General features: G+C 44.0%; 1 protein-coding gene across 1 annotated transcript in view; it reads right to left on the bottom strand.

Annotated features, from left to right (window-relative positions):
- LOC106592980 (probable helicase senataxin) overlaps nucleotides 1-18115 on the bottom strand; it is a 54210-nt gene that overhangs the window by 15769 nt on the left and 20326 nt on the right. The window contains 6 exon segments of the mRNA XM_045702822.1: nucleotides 10957-11130; nucleotides 11316-11424; nucleotides 11655-15143; nucleotides 15640-15727; nucleotides 15824-16004; nucleotides 16610-16717. Of these exon segments, the coding sequence (XP_045558778.1) occupies nucleotides 10957-11130; nucleotides 11316-11424; nucleotides 11655-15143; nucleotides 15640-15727; nucleotides 15824-16004; nucleotides 16610-16717 (4149 nt within the window).

Here is an 18115-nt window from a genome sequence, read left to right as displayed (position 1 = left end):
TGGTATATGGCCAATATAGCACGGCTAAGGGATGATCTTAGGCGCAACGCGGAGTGCCTGGACACTGCCCTTAGCCGTGGTATATTGGCCATCACCGACTCAGTGGGTTTTGTCCAACATGTCTCCGGACCTACTCACTGCCAGTCATACTCTGGACTTAGTTTTGTCCCGTGGAATAAATATTGTGGATCTTAATGTTTTTCCTCATAATCCTGGAATATCGGACCACCATTTTATTACGTTTGCAATCGCAACAAATAATCTGCTCAGACCCCAACCAAGGATCATCAAAAGCCATGCTATAAATTCTCAGACAACCCAATGATTCCTAGATGCCCTTCCAGACTCCCTCCACCTACTCAAGGACGTCAGAGTACAAAAATCGATTAACCACCTAACTGAGGAACAAAATTGAACCTTGAGTAATACCCTAGATGAAGTCACACCCCTAAAAACAAAAAAAACATTTGTCATAAGAAACTAGCTCCCTGGTATACAGAAAATACCCGAGCCCTGAAGCAAGCTTCCAGAAAATGGGAACGGAAATGGCGCTACACCAAACTGGAAGTCTTCAGACTAGCTTGGATAGACCCTGCACGGTACTGTCGAAGAGCCCTCACTGCTGCTTGATCATCCTATTTTTCCAACTTAATTGAGGAGAATAAGAACTAACAAATGTATTTTTGATACTGTCACAAAGCTAACTAAAAAGCAGCATTCCCCAAGAGAGGGTGGCTTTCACTTCAGCAGTGATAAATTCATTAACTTCTTTGACGAAAAAATCATCATCATCATCATCATCAGAAAGCAAATTACGGACTCCTCTTTAAATCTGGGTATTTCTCCAAACGCTCAGTTGTCCTGAGTCTGCACATTACTGCCAGGACCTAGGATCAAGGGAGACAAGTTTTTTTAATCCTGTATCTCTTGACACATTCATGAAAATAGACTTGGCCTCAACCTTCAAACTGGACCCTATCCCAACTACTGAAAGAGCTGCTTCCTGCGCTTGGCCCTCCTATGTTGAACATAATAAACGGCTCCCTATCTACCGGATGTGTACCAAACTCACTAAAAGCGGCAATAATAAAGCCTCTATTGAAAAAGCCAAACCTTGACCCAGAAAACATTAAAAACTAAATGGCGTCAGACCAAGGCTCTGCATCTGTCCTCATGCTCCTAGATCTTAGTGCTGCTTTTGATTCCATCGAACATGACATTCTTTTGGAGAGATTGGAAACCCAAATTGGTCTACACGGACAAGTTCTGGCCTGGTTTAGATCTCATCTGTCGGAAAGATATGTTCGTCTCTGTGGATGGTTTGTCCTCTGACAAATCAACTGTAAATTTCAGTGTTCCTCAAGGTTCCGTTTTAGAATTACTATTGTTTTCACTATATATTTTACCTCTTGGTGATGTAATTCGGAAAGATAATGTTAACTTTCACTGCTATGTGGACGACACAGCTGTACATTCCGATGAAAAGTGGTGAAGCCCCAAAATTTCTCTCCCTGGAAGCCTGTGTTTCAGACATAAGTGGATGGTGGCAAATGTTTTAAACTCAGACAAAACAGAGAAGCTAGTTCTAGGTCCCAAGAAACAAAGAGATCTTCTATTGGATCTGACAACTCATCTTGATGGTTATACAGTCGTCTCAAATAAAACTGAAGGACCTCGGCGTTACTCTGGACCCCGATCTCTCTTTTGAAGAACAAAGAATATTTCAAGGACTGTTTTTTTCCATCTTGCATTGCGAAAATCTGAAACTTTGTCCAAAAATGCAGGAAAATGTAACTATGCTTTTGTCACTTCTAGATTAGACTACTACTCTACTTTCCAGCTACCTGGATAAAGCACTAAATAAACTTCAGCTAATGCTAAACACGGCTGCTAGAATCTTGACTAGAATTCTAGAACTTTTGATCATATTACACCAGTGCTAGCCTCTCTACACTGGCTTCCTGTTGAGGCTAGGGCTGATTAAGGTTTTACTGCTCATCTACAATGCATTGCATGGGCTTGCTCCTACCCATCATTCCGATTTGATCCTGCCGTACATACAGACACGTACGCTACGGTTACAAGATGCAGGTCTCCTTACCGTCCCTAGAATTTCTAAGCAAAGAGCTGAAGGCAGGGCTTTCTCCGATAGAGCTCAATTTTTATGGAATGGTCTGCCTATCCATGTGAGAGACACAGGTCTAAAGCCTTTAAGTCTTTATTTTAGACTCATCTCTTCAGTAGGTCCTATATGACTGAGTGTAGTCTGGCCCAGGGGTGTGAAGGTGAACGGAAAGGCACTGGAGCGACAAACCGCTCTTGCTGTCTCTGCCTGGCCGGTTCCCTCTCTCCACTGGGATTCTCTGCCTCTAACCCTATTACAGGGGCTGAGTCAATGGCGCGAGGGGTGCGTCACTTGAGTCCCTGACGTGATCTTCCTGTCCGGGTTGGCGCCCCCCTCGGGTTCGTGCTGTGGGGAAGATCTTCATGGGCTATACTCGGCCTTGTCTCAGGGTAGTAAGTTGGTGGTTGGAGATATCCCTCTAGTGGTGTGGGGGCTGTGCTTTGGCAAAGTGGGTGGGGTTATATCCTGCCTGGTTGGCCCTGTCCGGAGGTATCGTCAGACGGGGCCACAATGTCTCCCGACCCCTCCTGTCTCAGCCTCCAGTATTTATGCTGCAATAGTTTGTGTGTCAGGGGGCTAGGGTCAGTCTGTTATATCTGGAGTATTTCTCCTGTCTTATCCGGTGTCCTGTGTGAATTTAAACATATACTCTCCCTCCCGGAGGACCTGAGCCCTAGGACCAGGCCTCAGGACTACCTGGCCTGATAACTCCTTGCCGTCCCCCAGTCCACCTGGTTGTGCTGCTGCTCTGGTTTAAACTGTTCTGCCTGCGGCTATGGAACCCTGACCTGTTCACGGGACATGATACCTTGTCGTGGACCCTGCTGTTTTCAACTCTCTCTACCGCACCTGTTATCTCTGACTCTGAATGATCGGCTATGAAAAGCCAACTGACATTTACTCCTGAGGTGCTGACCTGCTGCACCCTCTACAACTACTGTGATTATTATTATCATCTGACCCTGCTGGTCATCTATGAAGATCTTGGCCATGTACTGTTATAATCTCCACCCGGCACAGCCAGAAGAGGACTGGCCACCCCTCATAGCCTGGTTCCTCTCTAGGTTTCTTCCTAGATTCCTGCCTTTCTAGGGAGTTTTTCCTAGCAACCGTGCTTCTACATTGCTTGCTGTTTGGGGTTTTAGGCTGGGTTTCTGTACAGCGCTTTGAAACATCAGCTGACTTAAAAAGGGCTTTATAAATAATTATTAATTGATCACAAACCCCCGAGGTGGTGTAGAGCTGGTGTAACTGAGTCAGGTTTGTTGGCCTCCTTGCTCGCACACGCATTTTCAGTTCTGCCCACAAATATTCTATAGGATTGAGGTCAGGGCTTTGTGATGGCCAGTCCAATACCGTGACTGCTGTCATCCTTAAGCCATTGTCCCACAACTTTGGAAGTATGCTTGGGGTCATTGTCCATTTGGAAGACCCATTTGCGACCAAGCTTTAACTTCCTGACTGATGTAGCTTCAATATATCCACATAATTTTCCTCCCTCATGATTCCATCTATTTTATGAAGTGCACCAGTCCGTCCTGCAGCAAAGCACAACATGATGCTGCCACCCCTGTGCTTCACTGTTGGGATGGTGTTCTTCAGCTTGCAAGCATACCCCCTTTCTCCTCCAAATATAACGATTGTCATTATGGCCAAACAGTTATATTTTTGTTTTATCAGAGCAGAGGACATTTCTCCAAGAAGTACGAGCTCTGTCCCCATGTGCAGTTGCAAACCATAGTCTGGCTTTTTGGCGGCTTTGGAGCAGTGGCTTCTTCCTTGCCGAGTAGCCTTTCAGGTTATGTCAATATAGAACTCGTTTTACTGTGGATATAGATAATTTTGTACCCGTTTCCATCAGCATCTTCACAAGATCTTTTGCTGTTGTTCTGGGATTGATTTGCACTTTTCGCACCAAAATACGTTCATCTCCAGGAGACAGAATGCTCCCAAGGATGAACCACTTGGAGGTCTACAATATTTTTTTCTACAATTTTTTCCTGAGGTCTTGGCTGATTTCTTCTGATTTTCCCAGGATGTCAAGCAAAGAGGCACTGAGTTTGAAGGTAGGCCTTGAAATTAATCCACAGCTACAACTCCAATTGACTCAAATGATGTCGATTAGCCTATCAGAAGCTTCTTAAGCCATGGCATAATGTTCTGGAATTTTCCAAGCTGTTTCAAGGCACAGTCAACTTAGTGTATGTAAACTTCTGACCCACTGGAATTGTGATACAGTGAATTATCTGTGAAATAATATGTCTGTAAACAATTGTTGGAAATATTACTTTTGTCATGCACAAAGTACATGTCCTAAGCGGCTTGTCAAAACTATTGTTTGTTAACTTCTCTAGGGCCAGTGGGACGATTTCTCTCGTTAATCTAACCACACTGTCCGATTTCAAAAAGGCTTTACAACGAAAGCAAAACATTAGATTATGTCAGCAGAGTACCCAGCCAGAAATAATCAGACACCCATTTTTCAAGCTAGCATATAATGTCACAAAAACCCAGAAGACAGCTAAATGCAGCACTAACCTTTGATGATCTTCATCAGATGACAACCCTAGGACATTATGTTATACAATACATGCATGTTTTGTTCAATCAAGTTCATATTTATATCAAAAAACAGCTTTTTACATTAGCATGTGACGTTCAGAACTAGCATACTTCTGGTGAATTTACAAAAAAATTTACTAAATTACTCACGATAAACGTTCACAAAAAGCATAACAATTATTTTAAGAATTATAGATACAGAACTCCTCTATGCACTCGATATGTCCGATTTTAAAATAGCTTTTCGGTGAAAGCACATTTTGCAATATTCTAAGTAGATAGCCCGGCATCACAGCCCGGCATCACATCACAGCTATTTAGACACCCAGCAAGTTTAGCCTTCACCAAACTCCAATTTACTATTAGAAAAGTTTGATTACCTTTGGTGTTCTTCGTCAGAATGCACTCCCAGGACTTCTACTTCAATAACAAATGTTGGTTTGGTCCCAAATAATCCATAGTTATATCCAAACAGCGGCGTTTTGTTCGTGCGTTCAAGACACTATCCGAAAGGGTAAAGAAGGGTGACGAGCACGGCGCATTTCGTGACAGAAAATGTCTAAATATTCCATTACCGTACTTCGAAGCATGTCAACCGCTGTTTAAAATAAATTTTTATGCCATTTTTCTCGTAAAAAAAGCGATAATATTCCGACCGGGAATCTGCGTTTAGTTAACCTGTTAGGGCTAGGGGGCAGTATTGACACGGCTGGATAAAAAAACATACCCGATTTAATCTGGTTACCACTCCTACCCAGTAACTAGAATATGCATATACTTATTACATATGGATAGAAAACACCCTAAATTTTCTAAAACTGTTTGAATGGTGTCTGTGAGTATAACAGAACTCATTTGGCAGGCAAAACCCTGAGACATTTTCTGACAGGAAGTGGATACCTGATGTGTTGTATTACCTTTAAACCTATCCCATTGAAAAACACAGGGGCTGAGGAATATTTTGGCACTTCCTATTGCTTCCACTAGATGTCACCAGCCTTTACAAAGTGTTTTGAGTCTTCTGGAGGGAGATCTGACCGAACAAGAGCCATGGAACGATGATGGCCCATTAGACACCTGGCGCGCGAGTTCATGTTGGGTACCCTCGTTCCAATACGTTATAAAAGAGTATGCATTCGTCCACCTTAAATATTATTCATGTTCTGGTTAAAAAAGGCCCTAATGATTTATGCTATACAACGTTTGACATGTTTGAACGAACGGAAATATATTTTTTCCCCTCGTTCATGACGAGAAGTCCGGCTGGCTTAGATCATGTGCTAACAAGACGGAGATTTTTGGACATAAATGATGAGCTTTTTTGAACAAAACTACATTCGTTATGGACCTGTGATACCTGGAAGTGACATCTGATGAAGAGAATCAAAGGTAATGGATTATTTACATAGTATTTTCGATTTTAGATCTCCCCAACATGACGTCTAGTCTGTATCGCAACGCGTATTTTTCTGGGCGCAGTGCTCAGATTATTGCAAAGTGTGATTTCCCAGTAAGGTTATTTTTAAATCTGGCAAGTTGATTGCGTTCAAGAGATGTAAATCTATAATTCTTTAAATGACAATATAATATTTTACCAATGTTTTCTAATTTTAATTATTTAATTTGTGACGCTGACTTGACTGCCGGTTATTGGAGGGAAACGATTTCCTCAACATCAATGCCATAGTAAAACGCTGTTTTTGGATATAAATATGAACTTGATAGAACTAAAAATGCATGCATTGTCTAACATAATGTCCTAGGAGTGTCATCTGATGGAGATTGTAAAAGGTTAGTGCATCATTTTAGCTGGTTTTATGGTTTTGGTGACCGTCTTTGAATTGACAAAACATTACACACAACTCTTGTAAATGTACTGTCCTAACATACTCTAAATTTATGCTTTCGCCGTAAAACCTTTTTGAAATCGTAAAACGTGGTTAGATTAAGGAGATGTTTATCTTTCAAAGGGTGTAAAATAGTTGTATGTTTGAAAAATTTGAATTTTGACATTTATTTGGATTCAAATTTGCCGCTCTTGAAATGCACCTGCTGTTGATGGAGTGCACCACGGGTGGCACGCTAGCGTCCCACCTAGCCCATAGAGGTTAAAAAGACGAAAGAAAATAAAGCACGGGGTCGACTCGTGCACGCGCCTAAGCCTATTGTCCTCTGATCGGCCACTTGCCAAAAGCGATAATGTGTTTCAGCCTGGGGCTGCCTCGATATCATTCAGCTTTTTCCCGGGCTCTGAGAGCATAAGGGAGCCGTAGGAAGTGTCACGTTACAGCAAAGATCCTCAGTCTTCAATAAACAGAGACAAGAAGAACAAGATCTTGTCAGAGAGGGCACTTCCTGTAAGGAATCTTCTCAGGTTTTTGCCTGCCATATGAGTTCTGTTATACTCACAGACACCATTCAAACAGTTTTAGAAACATTAGGGTGTTTTCTATCCAAAGCCAATAATTATATGCATATTCTCGTTACTGGGCAGGAGTAGTAACCAGATTAAATCGGGTACGTTTTTTATCCGGCCGTGTCAATACTGCCCCCTACCCCCAACAGGTTAACAAGAAATTTGTGGAGAGGTTGAAAAACGAGTTAACGACTCCAACCTGTGTATATAAACGTCCAACTTCAACTGTATATTATGAGGATGCATGGACATATGCAGGGTAACTGAAGTAAAAAATATATAAATGACATATCAGCTATCCTCTTTAAAGGGATAGTGAGTGATTTTGGCAATTAAGCCATTTTTCTAATTGCCCAGTCAGATGAAGTCATGGATACCATGTTTGTCTCTGCGTGCAGTTGAAGGAAGTTAGCGCAATAACTGGAAGTCTCAGAGTTAACGCTAGTTAGCAGTGGCTTGCTAAACTACCTTCAAAACTGGTCAAGAGGGGTATACTATAAAACGGATAAAAAGAATCAGCCAGCTGACTTCACTAAATATTTTTAGTATATTTATATTTCTTTTTTTACATTTCAATTTTTTACCCCTTTTTCATGGTATCCCATTGGTAGTTACAATCTTGTCTCATCGCTGCAACCCCCGTACGGACTCGGGAGAGGCGAAGGTCGAGAGCCGTGCGTCCTCTGAAACACGACTCAACCTAGCCAATGCCCGCTTAAACCCAGACACACCAAATGTGTCGGAGGAAACACCGTACACCTGGCAACCATGTCAAGGTGCATGCGCCCAGCCCGCCACAGGAGTCGCTAGAGCACAATGAGACAAGGGAAATCCCTGCCCGCCAAACCATACCCTAAACCAGACAACGCTGGGCGAAAAGTGCGCCGCTCCATGGGTCTCCCGGTCGCAACAGAGCCTGGACTCGAACCAGAATGTCTAGTGGCACAGCTAGCACTGCAATGCACTGCCTTGCACCACTTGGGAGGCCGTTCACTAAATATTCTGATATCTTTCTATAAAATAAAAAGTTAAGCTTAAAATTGGCATGGTCTAATTGATTTAACAATTGAAAATACATCCAAGTTTAGCTTTAACCAACCATCAAATCAATAGTTATTTGCGGTTGCTTATCAAAGTTAGCTGGCTAACAATGATTATCCTTTGTAGTATACCCCTCTGGGTAAAATGACTGGCCCCTCTAATTGAAGCCACGGAAGTTCAAGGCCGAAACACTGTACTTGTTGGCATTGTTAGTGAACAACTGGATCCCCATTATAGAGACTCACACACATACAAATAGTGTCTAAATATATTTTATATTTGAGATTCTTCGAAGTAGCCACCCTTTACCTTGATGACAGCTTGGCATTCTCAACCAGCTTGGGGGTGGCTACTTTGAAGAATCCCATAAACACTTTTTTGGTTACTACATGATTCAAGTGTGTTATTCCATAGCTTTGATGTCTTCACTACCATTCTACAATGTAGAAAATAGTAAAATAAAGAAAAATCCTTAAATGAGTACGTTCATCCAAACTTGACTTTATCCACATTTTGTTACCTTAAAGCCTTATTCTAAAATATATAAACTTGTTTTTTCCTCATCATTCTACACACAATAGCCCATAATTAGAAAGAAGAAACAGTTTTAGATTTATTACAAATAAAAAAACTGAAAGAAATGTACATAAGTATTCAGACCCTTTACTCAGTTCTTTGTTGAAACACCTTTGGCAGCGACTACAGCCTTGAGTCTTCTTGGGTAAAGGTTAAATAAAATAGATTTTTTTTTAAACGCTACAAGCTTGGCACACCTGTATTTGGGAGTTTCTCCAATTCTTCTCTGAAGATGCTCTCAAGCTCTGTTAGGTTGGATGGGGAGCATCGCTGCACAGCTATTTTCAGCTCTCTCCAGAGATGTTCGATAGGGTTCAAGTCCGGGTTCTGGCCAGGCCACTCAAGGATATTCAATGACCGAAGCCACTCCTGCATTGTCTTGCCTGTGTGCTTTGGGTCATTGTCCTGTTGGAAGGCAAACCTTTGCCCCAGTGAAGTCCTGAGTGCTCTGGAGCAGGTTATCATCAAGGATCTCTCTGTACTTTGCTCTGTTCCTCTTTCCCTTGATCATAACTAGTCTTCCAGTCCCTGTCGCTGAAAAACATCCACACAGCATGAAGCTACCACCACCATGCTTCACTGCAGGGATGGTGACTGGTTTCCTCCAGACGTGACGCTTGTCATTCAGGTCAAATAGTTAAATCTTGATTTCATCACACCAGAGAATCTTGTTTCTCATGGTCAGAGTCCTTTAGGTGCTTTTTGTTATACTCCAAGCGTCTGTCATGTGCCTTTTACTGAGGAGTGGCTGAAGAGACGGTTGTCCTTCTGGAAGGATCTCCCATCTCCACAGAGGAACACTGAAGCTCTGTCAGAGTGACCATCGTGTTCTTAGTCACACCTCCCTGAACAAGGCCCTTGTCCTCCGATTGCTCAGTTTGGCCGGGCGCCAGCACTAGGAAGAGTATTGGTGGTTCTGAACAGCTTCCATTTAAGAACGATGAGGCCACTGTGTTCTTGGGGACCTTCAATGCTGCAGAAATGTGTTGCTACCCTTCCCCAGATCTGTACCTCGACACAATCCTGTTTCGGAGCTCTGCAGACAATTCCTTCGACCTCATGGCTTGGTTTTTTCTCTGACATGCACTGCCAACTTTGGGACCTTATATAGACAGATGTGTGCCTTTCCAAATCATGTTCAATCAATCGAATTTACCACAGGTGGACTCCAATCAAGTTGTTGAAACATCAAAGATGATCAATAGAAACAGGATGCACCAGAACTCTTCTTAGAGCTGGCCAAGCGACAAAACTGAGCATCGGAGGACAAGGGCAGGTGACCAATAACCTGATGGTCACTCTGACAGAGCTCCAGAGTTCCTCTGTGGAGAACCTTCCAGAAGGACAACCATCTCTGTAGCACTCCACCAATCAGGCCTTTATGGCAGAGTGGCCAGACGGAAGCCACTCCTCAGTAAAAAGCACATGACAGCCCGCTTGGAGTTTGCCAAAAGGCACCTAAAGGACTGTCATAGAATGAGGAAAGATTCTCTGGTCTGATGAAACCAAGATTGAACTCTTTGGCCTGAATGCCAAGCGTCACATCTGGAGGAAACCCGGCACTGCTCATCACCTGGCCAATACCATCCCTATGGTGAAGCATGGTGGTAGCAGCATCATCATGCTGTGGGGATGTTTTTCAGCATCAGGGACTGGGAGACTAGTCAGGATTGAGGTAAAGATGAACGGATCAAAGTAAAGTGAGATCCTTGATGAAAACCTGCTCTAGAGTACTCAGGACCTCAGACTGGGGCAAAGGTTTACCATCCAACAAGAAAATGACCCTAAGAACACAGCCAAGACAACACACGAGTAGCTTCGGGATAAGTCTCTGGATGTCCTTGAGTGGCCCAGCCAGGGCCCGGACTTGAACCCGATCGAACATCGCTGCAGAGACCTGAAAATAGCTGTACAGTGACGCTCCCAATCCAATCTGACAGATTAATAGCGAAGACATCAAAACCACAAAATAATACTTTCCGAATGGACAATCATGGCACCAATAATTGCTTCTTATACACCAGATGTCCAAGAAGTGATTCTAAAAAAAGTATATAGTAATCAAATCGCATACAGCAGAAGTTAAGGATAAATGAATTGCCAAAATCTCATACTATCAATTTAAGAATTTATGTACATTTTTTCTACTAAACTTGTTTTTCCATAGTAATACAACCCCCTTCCCTCTTAATGTAAGCCTATCACTTCCTGGCCTCTTACACACAAATGTACTCACCCACGCCTCCGTTGCAGACATTGGATCTCTGCACATAGCCAAATTGTTCTTGAAGATCCAAGAAGCCCTGCTCATGCCATGAGTAAGCACCTCTATTCTGGGGCAGCCACAGAATGACCAGGTCATCCTCCCTAGGGTACATCTGACGGGAGTCATCACTGGCAGTAATGCTCGCTGACAAAAATAAGTTTGTTACATGGCTCAGCTTTGGGACAACGTCACAATTAAATAGACATGTGTTACAAAAACGAAATTGTATCAATGGTTACAATATGTAGATTCTAGTGTAAGTTTCAAGCATTGTTGTTTTTAAATGGTTAGCATATGCTATATAAAAAAAATTGGTTACTTAAACTTACCTGTAAAACTAACATTCCAAACACTGTGGCTGTCTTCATTTGCGACAACTTTTAAATTCTGAGTTACCACCTTTCCTAATTCCTTGTTCTTTAGCCATTCACCTGCGAGCTTTGATGAGAAGAGAATTTGACCTTAATAGAAGAGATTAACTCTAAGAGACCATCATTAAAAACTGTTTTGTGACTCATAACTCTAAAATTTGCCAAAATGTAAATTATCTTTGTAATGCAAGACTGACCATTCTTTTCAGTTGCCTACAGCCTAAATGCACCATAGCAGGACAAAATTCACACTTAAACGAATTGCACAATCTATTCTGTAACAAATTGACTACTCACCTCCTCAAAAGTGTTGGTGAGAAGCAGGGGGTAAAAGGTCTTGTAGTATTCATCATAAGAGCTGAAGCTGAAGCCTACTTTTTTCAACGGTAACTCACATACCTCAGAGGGTATACCAAACTGCTTGTAGTTACGGAACATATCAAAGGTCCATTTCAGGATGTGTTGAATTAGGTAGTTGGTGTCAAATCTGAAGCCAACCTCTGGGTTGGGCATCTGACTTCGGAAAGGGGCGTCGGGCCTGGTGTAGGTCTTGGAGGTGAAGGGCTGGGGGGTGGAACCTATGTTGCTGTGCTGGATAGGGCGGAGGCAAGGTGGACGGGGGAGGTTATGTTCGGGTCTGGATGGGGGATGTTTCGGTGGAAGTTGTGCTGCGATGGGTTTGTATAAGAGTTGATTCAGAGGAAGAGACTGACCAACCTCTAGATGAGGAGGTTGTCGTACGCATTGTCTTTGTGCAGGCACAACTGGCCGGGCAGGCCTAACTCTTCCAGCAGGGGCAGAAGAAGCCGAAAATTGAGCATTGGCGGTCCTCTCCATCTCTTGCACCAAGGAGGCACTCCTGGAGCTTGAGGTCGCGTAGATCTTGGTGGTGGACGGCTTGGCCTTTTTAACCGACATAGGGGACATTCCTCGTTTCAGGAACAAGCGATCATCGTCCGGAGTCAAGCTAGAGCGTGAAGGAGTAGCCGGTGTCTTAAAAGTCTGTGGTGCAAGTGGAGCCCCTTGCACTTCATCTGCCTGTTTAGGCCATGTCCATTCTGAAGACCCTCCCTTTTCCTCAAAGGGCATCTGGCGGTCTTTGTCAATGTCCATGTCTAAAGGGTCCCGCTGTGTGTAGAAGAACTCGTCTTCCTCCTCCATCTGCGAGCACATCTCCATTTCAGTTGGCTCCATTTGGGTAAGGTACATCCAGTCTGCATCAAAATCTTCACCTCCATTGCTTTTGGGGACTTGACCAGAAGGTCTAGGTGTGACATCATTCCTTTGAAAGTATGGAGAGATCTGCCTGTCCATGTTGGACAACACACTACTCACTGTATTAGAGGATGCTGGTTTGTTCTCATTGGCTCGTTGAGAGCTGCGATTGACCGCCAGCTGTTCCTCATGACGGGCAGGATCTAGTTGGGAACATTGCAGGTCCTCGTCTTCATCATCCTCGGTAACAAAACTGGGTCTTCGATTCTCGTCAATCTTTTTCGGATGTCTCTTCATTGGCTCTGCTTTTGCAGAGATTCCTGCTCCAGATGCCCGCTTGCTCTGCCTGCTACTCCCTTTGACTACTCTCTGAGGGAAGGTAATCTTTGACCTTTTGGTCTGTCGGGTAGGCTTCTTGGCCCGTGGGACATTGACGGTAGCGCCGTGGCGCCTCAGCGCACCAACAGAATCACGTGATCCCTGGGAGAGATCAAAGGCCTTTCGCACCTTCTTCTTAAGGCCAAGCTTCTCAACTGTGGACACAGGCTCTGTGGCTTTTCTGACTCTTTTAGGAGGGACAATGGCTGGAGTTAATGACGTTTTGTGTGAGATGGCTGATGTGGTTAAGGAAGAGTGTGTCTCAGGTTCCAGTCTCTTTGAACGTACCGTTGAACTGCTTTTTCTCAATGGTGGTGTAACTGCATGGGGAGCATCCTTCACAGGCTCTTTGATTTGTTTTTCGACCACGGTAGGTTTCTTGCTCAGGCACTTGGAGGCCAATGGTTTTGCATCAACAAGAAGATTTCTTTTTTTGACAACAGTGGCCCTTTTGAGCCCTTGAGGTAGGGTCTTAGGCTTCTCAAGCTCCTTCTCAACCTGCTGACAGGCTCTTTGGATATCCTCGTCATAGATCGGTTGTGTATCACATTCCCAGCTTGATAAAGGCTCTCTTGAAGTTGGACTGACAGGGCTATCTTCTTTGGGCTTTTCGGGTGGCATGTTACTTTCCGAATCTCTATTGGACAAGGCAGAGGCCATATCTTCCTGTGTTTCAAATTCAAACACCTGAGATTCACTCATGTCTCCATTGTAATCACGACAGGGACTAGGATTCTGGTCAGAGGCATCTGGTTCATTTTTTATTTGGGAGGTCTCAGAAAAACACTCAGTCCTTCTTGCTCTACCAACATCTAATGTAGCCTCATCATCAGATATAACAATTACATCTGAAGTTAACTTTGGTGGGGATTGTGGTCGGTCAAATTGTCTCGAGTTTCCTTTACTCCGATCTCGTGAGGATTTGGAGGCTTCTTTTCCTTGAAGATTACTTTTTAAAACAGAGAGGGGCACATTGTCCATGGATTCTTGGAGGCATGGAGGGTGTCTGCTAATGCCGTGGAGGTTGGATGCCTCCTCTCTACGGCTGGTCAACAGATTTTCAGGTTTCTCTTTACCGAATTCACTGAGCCCTACAGAGGGCCTTGCTCTCTCAGACTTGGATTTCTTGGTCATAAGCTGGCCGAGTCTGGATTTGATCACCTGTATTTTCTCTGGATCTGCCCTCAAGGAAGTTAAGTTGTCTTGGGTTGGTCTAGAATCATTAGTCGGCTCGACAAACTCCTCGTCGGGGTTTAGGGGCTCCTTTTTCAGCAACGCTAGGTCTATGTCCCACCCCCTCTGAACTCCTTTAGAATCCCCACCACCAGATGTACTGCCTTCGACATCATCCCACAACCCTTCCCGTTTTATAGGAGGGTTGAATTCAGCTAAGCTGCTAGGTCCCGAGGGGTCCTTGCTTGACTGAAGTGGTGGTGTGGTTGGTGCCACAGGCCCTGCCTCAATGGCCAGCGGTTCAGGTGGAGAAGTACTTATGGTTGGCCTGTTCATCATCATCTTGACATAGTCCTTCAGACAGATCTGAAGCTCTTGAATCTCCGGCCTAATCAGCTTCCAATCCCTCTGTTGCCCTTCTCTGAGGTGCTTGTTCAGATGGTTCAGGAAGTGGTGGCACTTGCTGTTGGGGTTCAGCCTGGTCCCTTCCTTCAGCAGGGACCGGATGATATGCATGCATGCCTGTGGAACAGCCCTGCTAGTAGAGGCCTTTCGGGGCACACTGACCCTCAAGGAGGATGTGGAAGACACCGAGTGAGAAACTGGACCTTCCGAGGTATGGACGAAAGCGTCACCAGGCAGGTTGGCACATTTCACCAACACGCCCACCCACTTGGGAGCGCAGTAATAGAGCATATTCATGCGGCCAATCCCCAGGTGCAATTCGATGATATGGACCAGAATAAGAGTGAAGAACTCTGTGACCTTGTCACATATGCGAACCTGGGGCTTCGGGAGGTCTGTGCTGATCTCCCCACATAGGTAGTGGACAACCTCAGTAATGTATAGGACGCTGTGTTCGTCAAGGTCCATAACAGATTTCACAAAGGGGATGAACCAGAGAAATGTGCTGTCGTGCACACGCAATGCCTGTCCCACTTCTGAATGCAGGAGGTTGACCAAAGAACTCATATCCTCATAGACCACATTGCTATCCACACCACGTGAGCGTTTGCTTCCCTACAAAATAAAATAGTAATACATAACATGGTGTTACATAAGATAAGAGAAATGCATAGGAAGTTAACATACCTTCTACCAACTCAATGTATTTTGTAATATGACATTTAATAAAACCATGTGTCACACCTGGAGTGGCTCCATCAAACTAAAGGCCACTGCACACAGATGTACCCTACATGTTTAACTCAGGTTGGGTTATTCATTTTTAATTCCTATTAAGACAGCTCGCAATAAATAACCTCAACACTGTCCCTGACTAGTGGACGCTCTTGACTGGTAGCACATGAAACAAGCTTTGAATCCTTCTGTAATAAAGATGAGGGAGAATAGCTTGAGAAGAGCTTGTTAAAGCGGTTTGTTGTTCCGCATCGTGCTTTTTACTCTAAAGGTCATGTTTTGGGAAAGCTTTAAGTGCGAAACCCTAACCACAGATGTGCATAGAGGAATTAGGTACAACTAATAATATACAAATGCAACAGATGGGTGTTATTACCTTGCTCACTTTGGTGTTACTGTCATATACCATCTGACTGCAGGTCACCATGTCATCATCATATGTAGTTTCCGTTTTAACACGTGATCTACGGAGCAAAAGAAGAATAGTATCAACTATATGCTTAACTTGGAAGAAATAACAATATGAAAGAATTAATGGCAAGATAAAGAGTGACACGTACATCATGGTTTGTTGTCTGATGCTCTCGAGCTCTGCAGAGTAGCTAGGGCTTTGTGTGATGGCCTGGAAGGCTTGGGATGGCTCAATCTGACCCCAAAACCTGGAGCCCAAACAATCCAAGATCACCATAAAACATTGCAAGACTGGCCAGAAGGGATCCATCTCGTTGGATGGTTCTTCATCTGGGGAAATAAACGTTAACATATTACTAGCTATGTCATTTAGGAAGGTTCATTTTTATCTGTGTTGGACTATTGTTAAGCACTGGTACATACTTGTGTACATGGCAGTGGTTGGGCTACTCCCTACATATCTTTGCTCCCAACTAACATCCCAATCCCACAGCCTATGCTCACAGTCAGGGCTCTTTCCCAGTTCCTAGGGCAAGGGCTGAAACGTGGGAGAACAAAAACAAACCAAAAAAATCCTATAACATTCTCTGGTCTTGGAACAAACTACTAAAGACTAAAAAACTGGAGAGGGTATCGCTGTCAGTGTTTAAAAGCCCTGAGAAGAAAATGTAATTGACCATAGCAATTATTTTGAATGTATTGTATGTACATGCAGACTTCTTCCTACTGACCGCTTGCCAGGTCCCTATTGCAAAAAAGGTTTCTAACCATTAAGGTCTTTTCCTGGTTAAATTAAAGGTTGCATTTATTACTCTCAAAGAGGAAACTGAAGGCAGCAAATTAGCTCTACTGACCAACATCATGTTCATTTGGCACAACTGAAATAGAAAAACATTTTAAGATGGGCAGAAGATATAAAGCAGCTATTCCTTTACCCTTCAAGGCATTAAGGATACAGAGCAGTATGTTGGCCTGTTTGTCTGGACCCAGGAACAGGGAGTCCATAGCCTGGGCATCCAGCTGTGTCAGAAGCATACAGATACCTGGGGGTGGGGAAAGGGCATAAAATGATGCTTAATATTGACTGCGTTGCTCATTAACAAGTTCTCTATTCACATTCTGTACTGTTTACCCTGTTGCTCAATCAAATCTATACTGAACAAAACACATGTAAAGTGTTGGTCCCACATTTCATGAGCTGAAATTAAATCTCACCTATAATTTTCCTTACGCAGAAAAAGCTTTTTTCTCAAATTTTGTACACAAATTTGTTTACATCCCTGTTAGTGAGCATTTCTCCTTTCCCAAGATAATCCATCCGCCTGACAGGTGTGGCATATTAAAAGCATCATCATTACACAGGTGCACTTTCTGCTGGTAACAATAAAAAGCCACTAAAACGTTCAGTTTTGTCAAAACCCAATGACCCAGATACCTCAAGTTCAGGGAGCATGCAATTGTCATGCTGACAGAATGAATGTCCACCAGAGCTGTGGCCAGAGAATGTCATCTTAATTGCTCTACTAAACTCATCAAAAAAAGAAACATCCTCTCACGGTCAACTGAGTTAATTTTCAGCAAACTTAATGTGTAAACATTTGTATGAACATAACAAGAATCAAAAGACAAACTGAACAAGTTCCACAGAGATGTGACTAAGAGAAATGGAATAATGTGTCCCCGAACAAGGGGGGTGGGGGTCAAAATCAAAAGTAACAGTCAGTATCTGGTGTGGCCACCAGCTGCATTAAGTACTGCAGTGCATCTCCTCATGGACTGCACCCGATTTGCCAGTTCTTGCTGTGAGATGTTCCCCCATTCTTCCACCAAGGCACCTGCAAGTTCCCAGACATTTCTGGGGGGGGACGGTCCAAGCCCTCAACCTCCGATCCAACAGGTCCCAGACGTGCTCAATGGGATTGAAATGCAGGCTCTTCGCTGGCCATGGCAGAACACTGAGATTCCTGTCTTGCAGGAAATCACACAGAGAACGAGCAGTATGGCTGGTAGCATTGTCATGCTGGAGGGTCATGTCAGGATGAGCCTGCAGGACGGGTACCATGAGGGAGGAGGATGTCTTCCCTGTAACGCACAGCGTTGAGATTGCCTGCAATGACAACAAGCTCAGTCCGATGATGCTGTGACACACCGCCCAACACCATGACGGACCCTCCACCTCCAAATCGATCCCGCTCCAGAGTACAGGCCTCGGTGTAACACTCATTCCTTCCACGATAAACGTGAATCCGACCATCACCCCTGACTCGCCAGTGAAGAGCACTTTTTGCCAGTCCTGTCATGTCCAGCCACGGTGGGTTTGTGCCCATAGGCAACGTTGTTGCCGGTGATGTCTGGTGAGGACCTGCCTTACAACAGGCCTACAAGCCCTCAGTCCAGCCTCTCTCAGCCTATTGCGTACAGTCTGAGCACTGATGGAGGGA

Source organism: Salmo salar, chromosome ssa01 (genome assembly GCF_905237065.1).
Source record: "Salmo salar chromosome ssa01, Ssal_v3.1, whole genome shotgun sequence".
Classification (NCBI taxonomy): Eukaryota; Metazoa; Chordata; class Actinopteri; order Salmoniformes; family Salmonidae; genus Salmo; species Salmo salar.
Note: the sequence above shows the minus strand (reverse complement) of the source record. Positions and strands in the feature narration are given on the sequence as shown.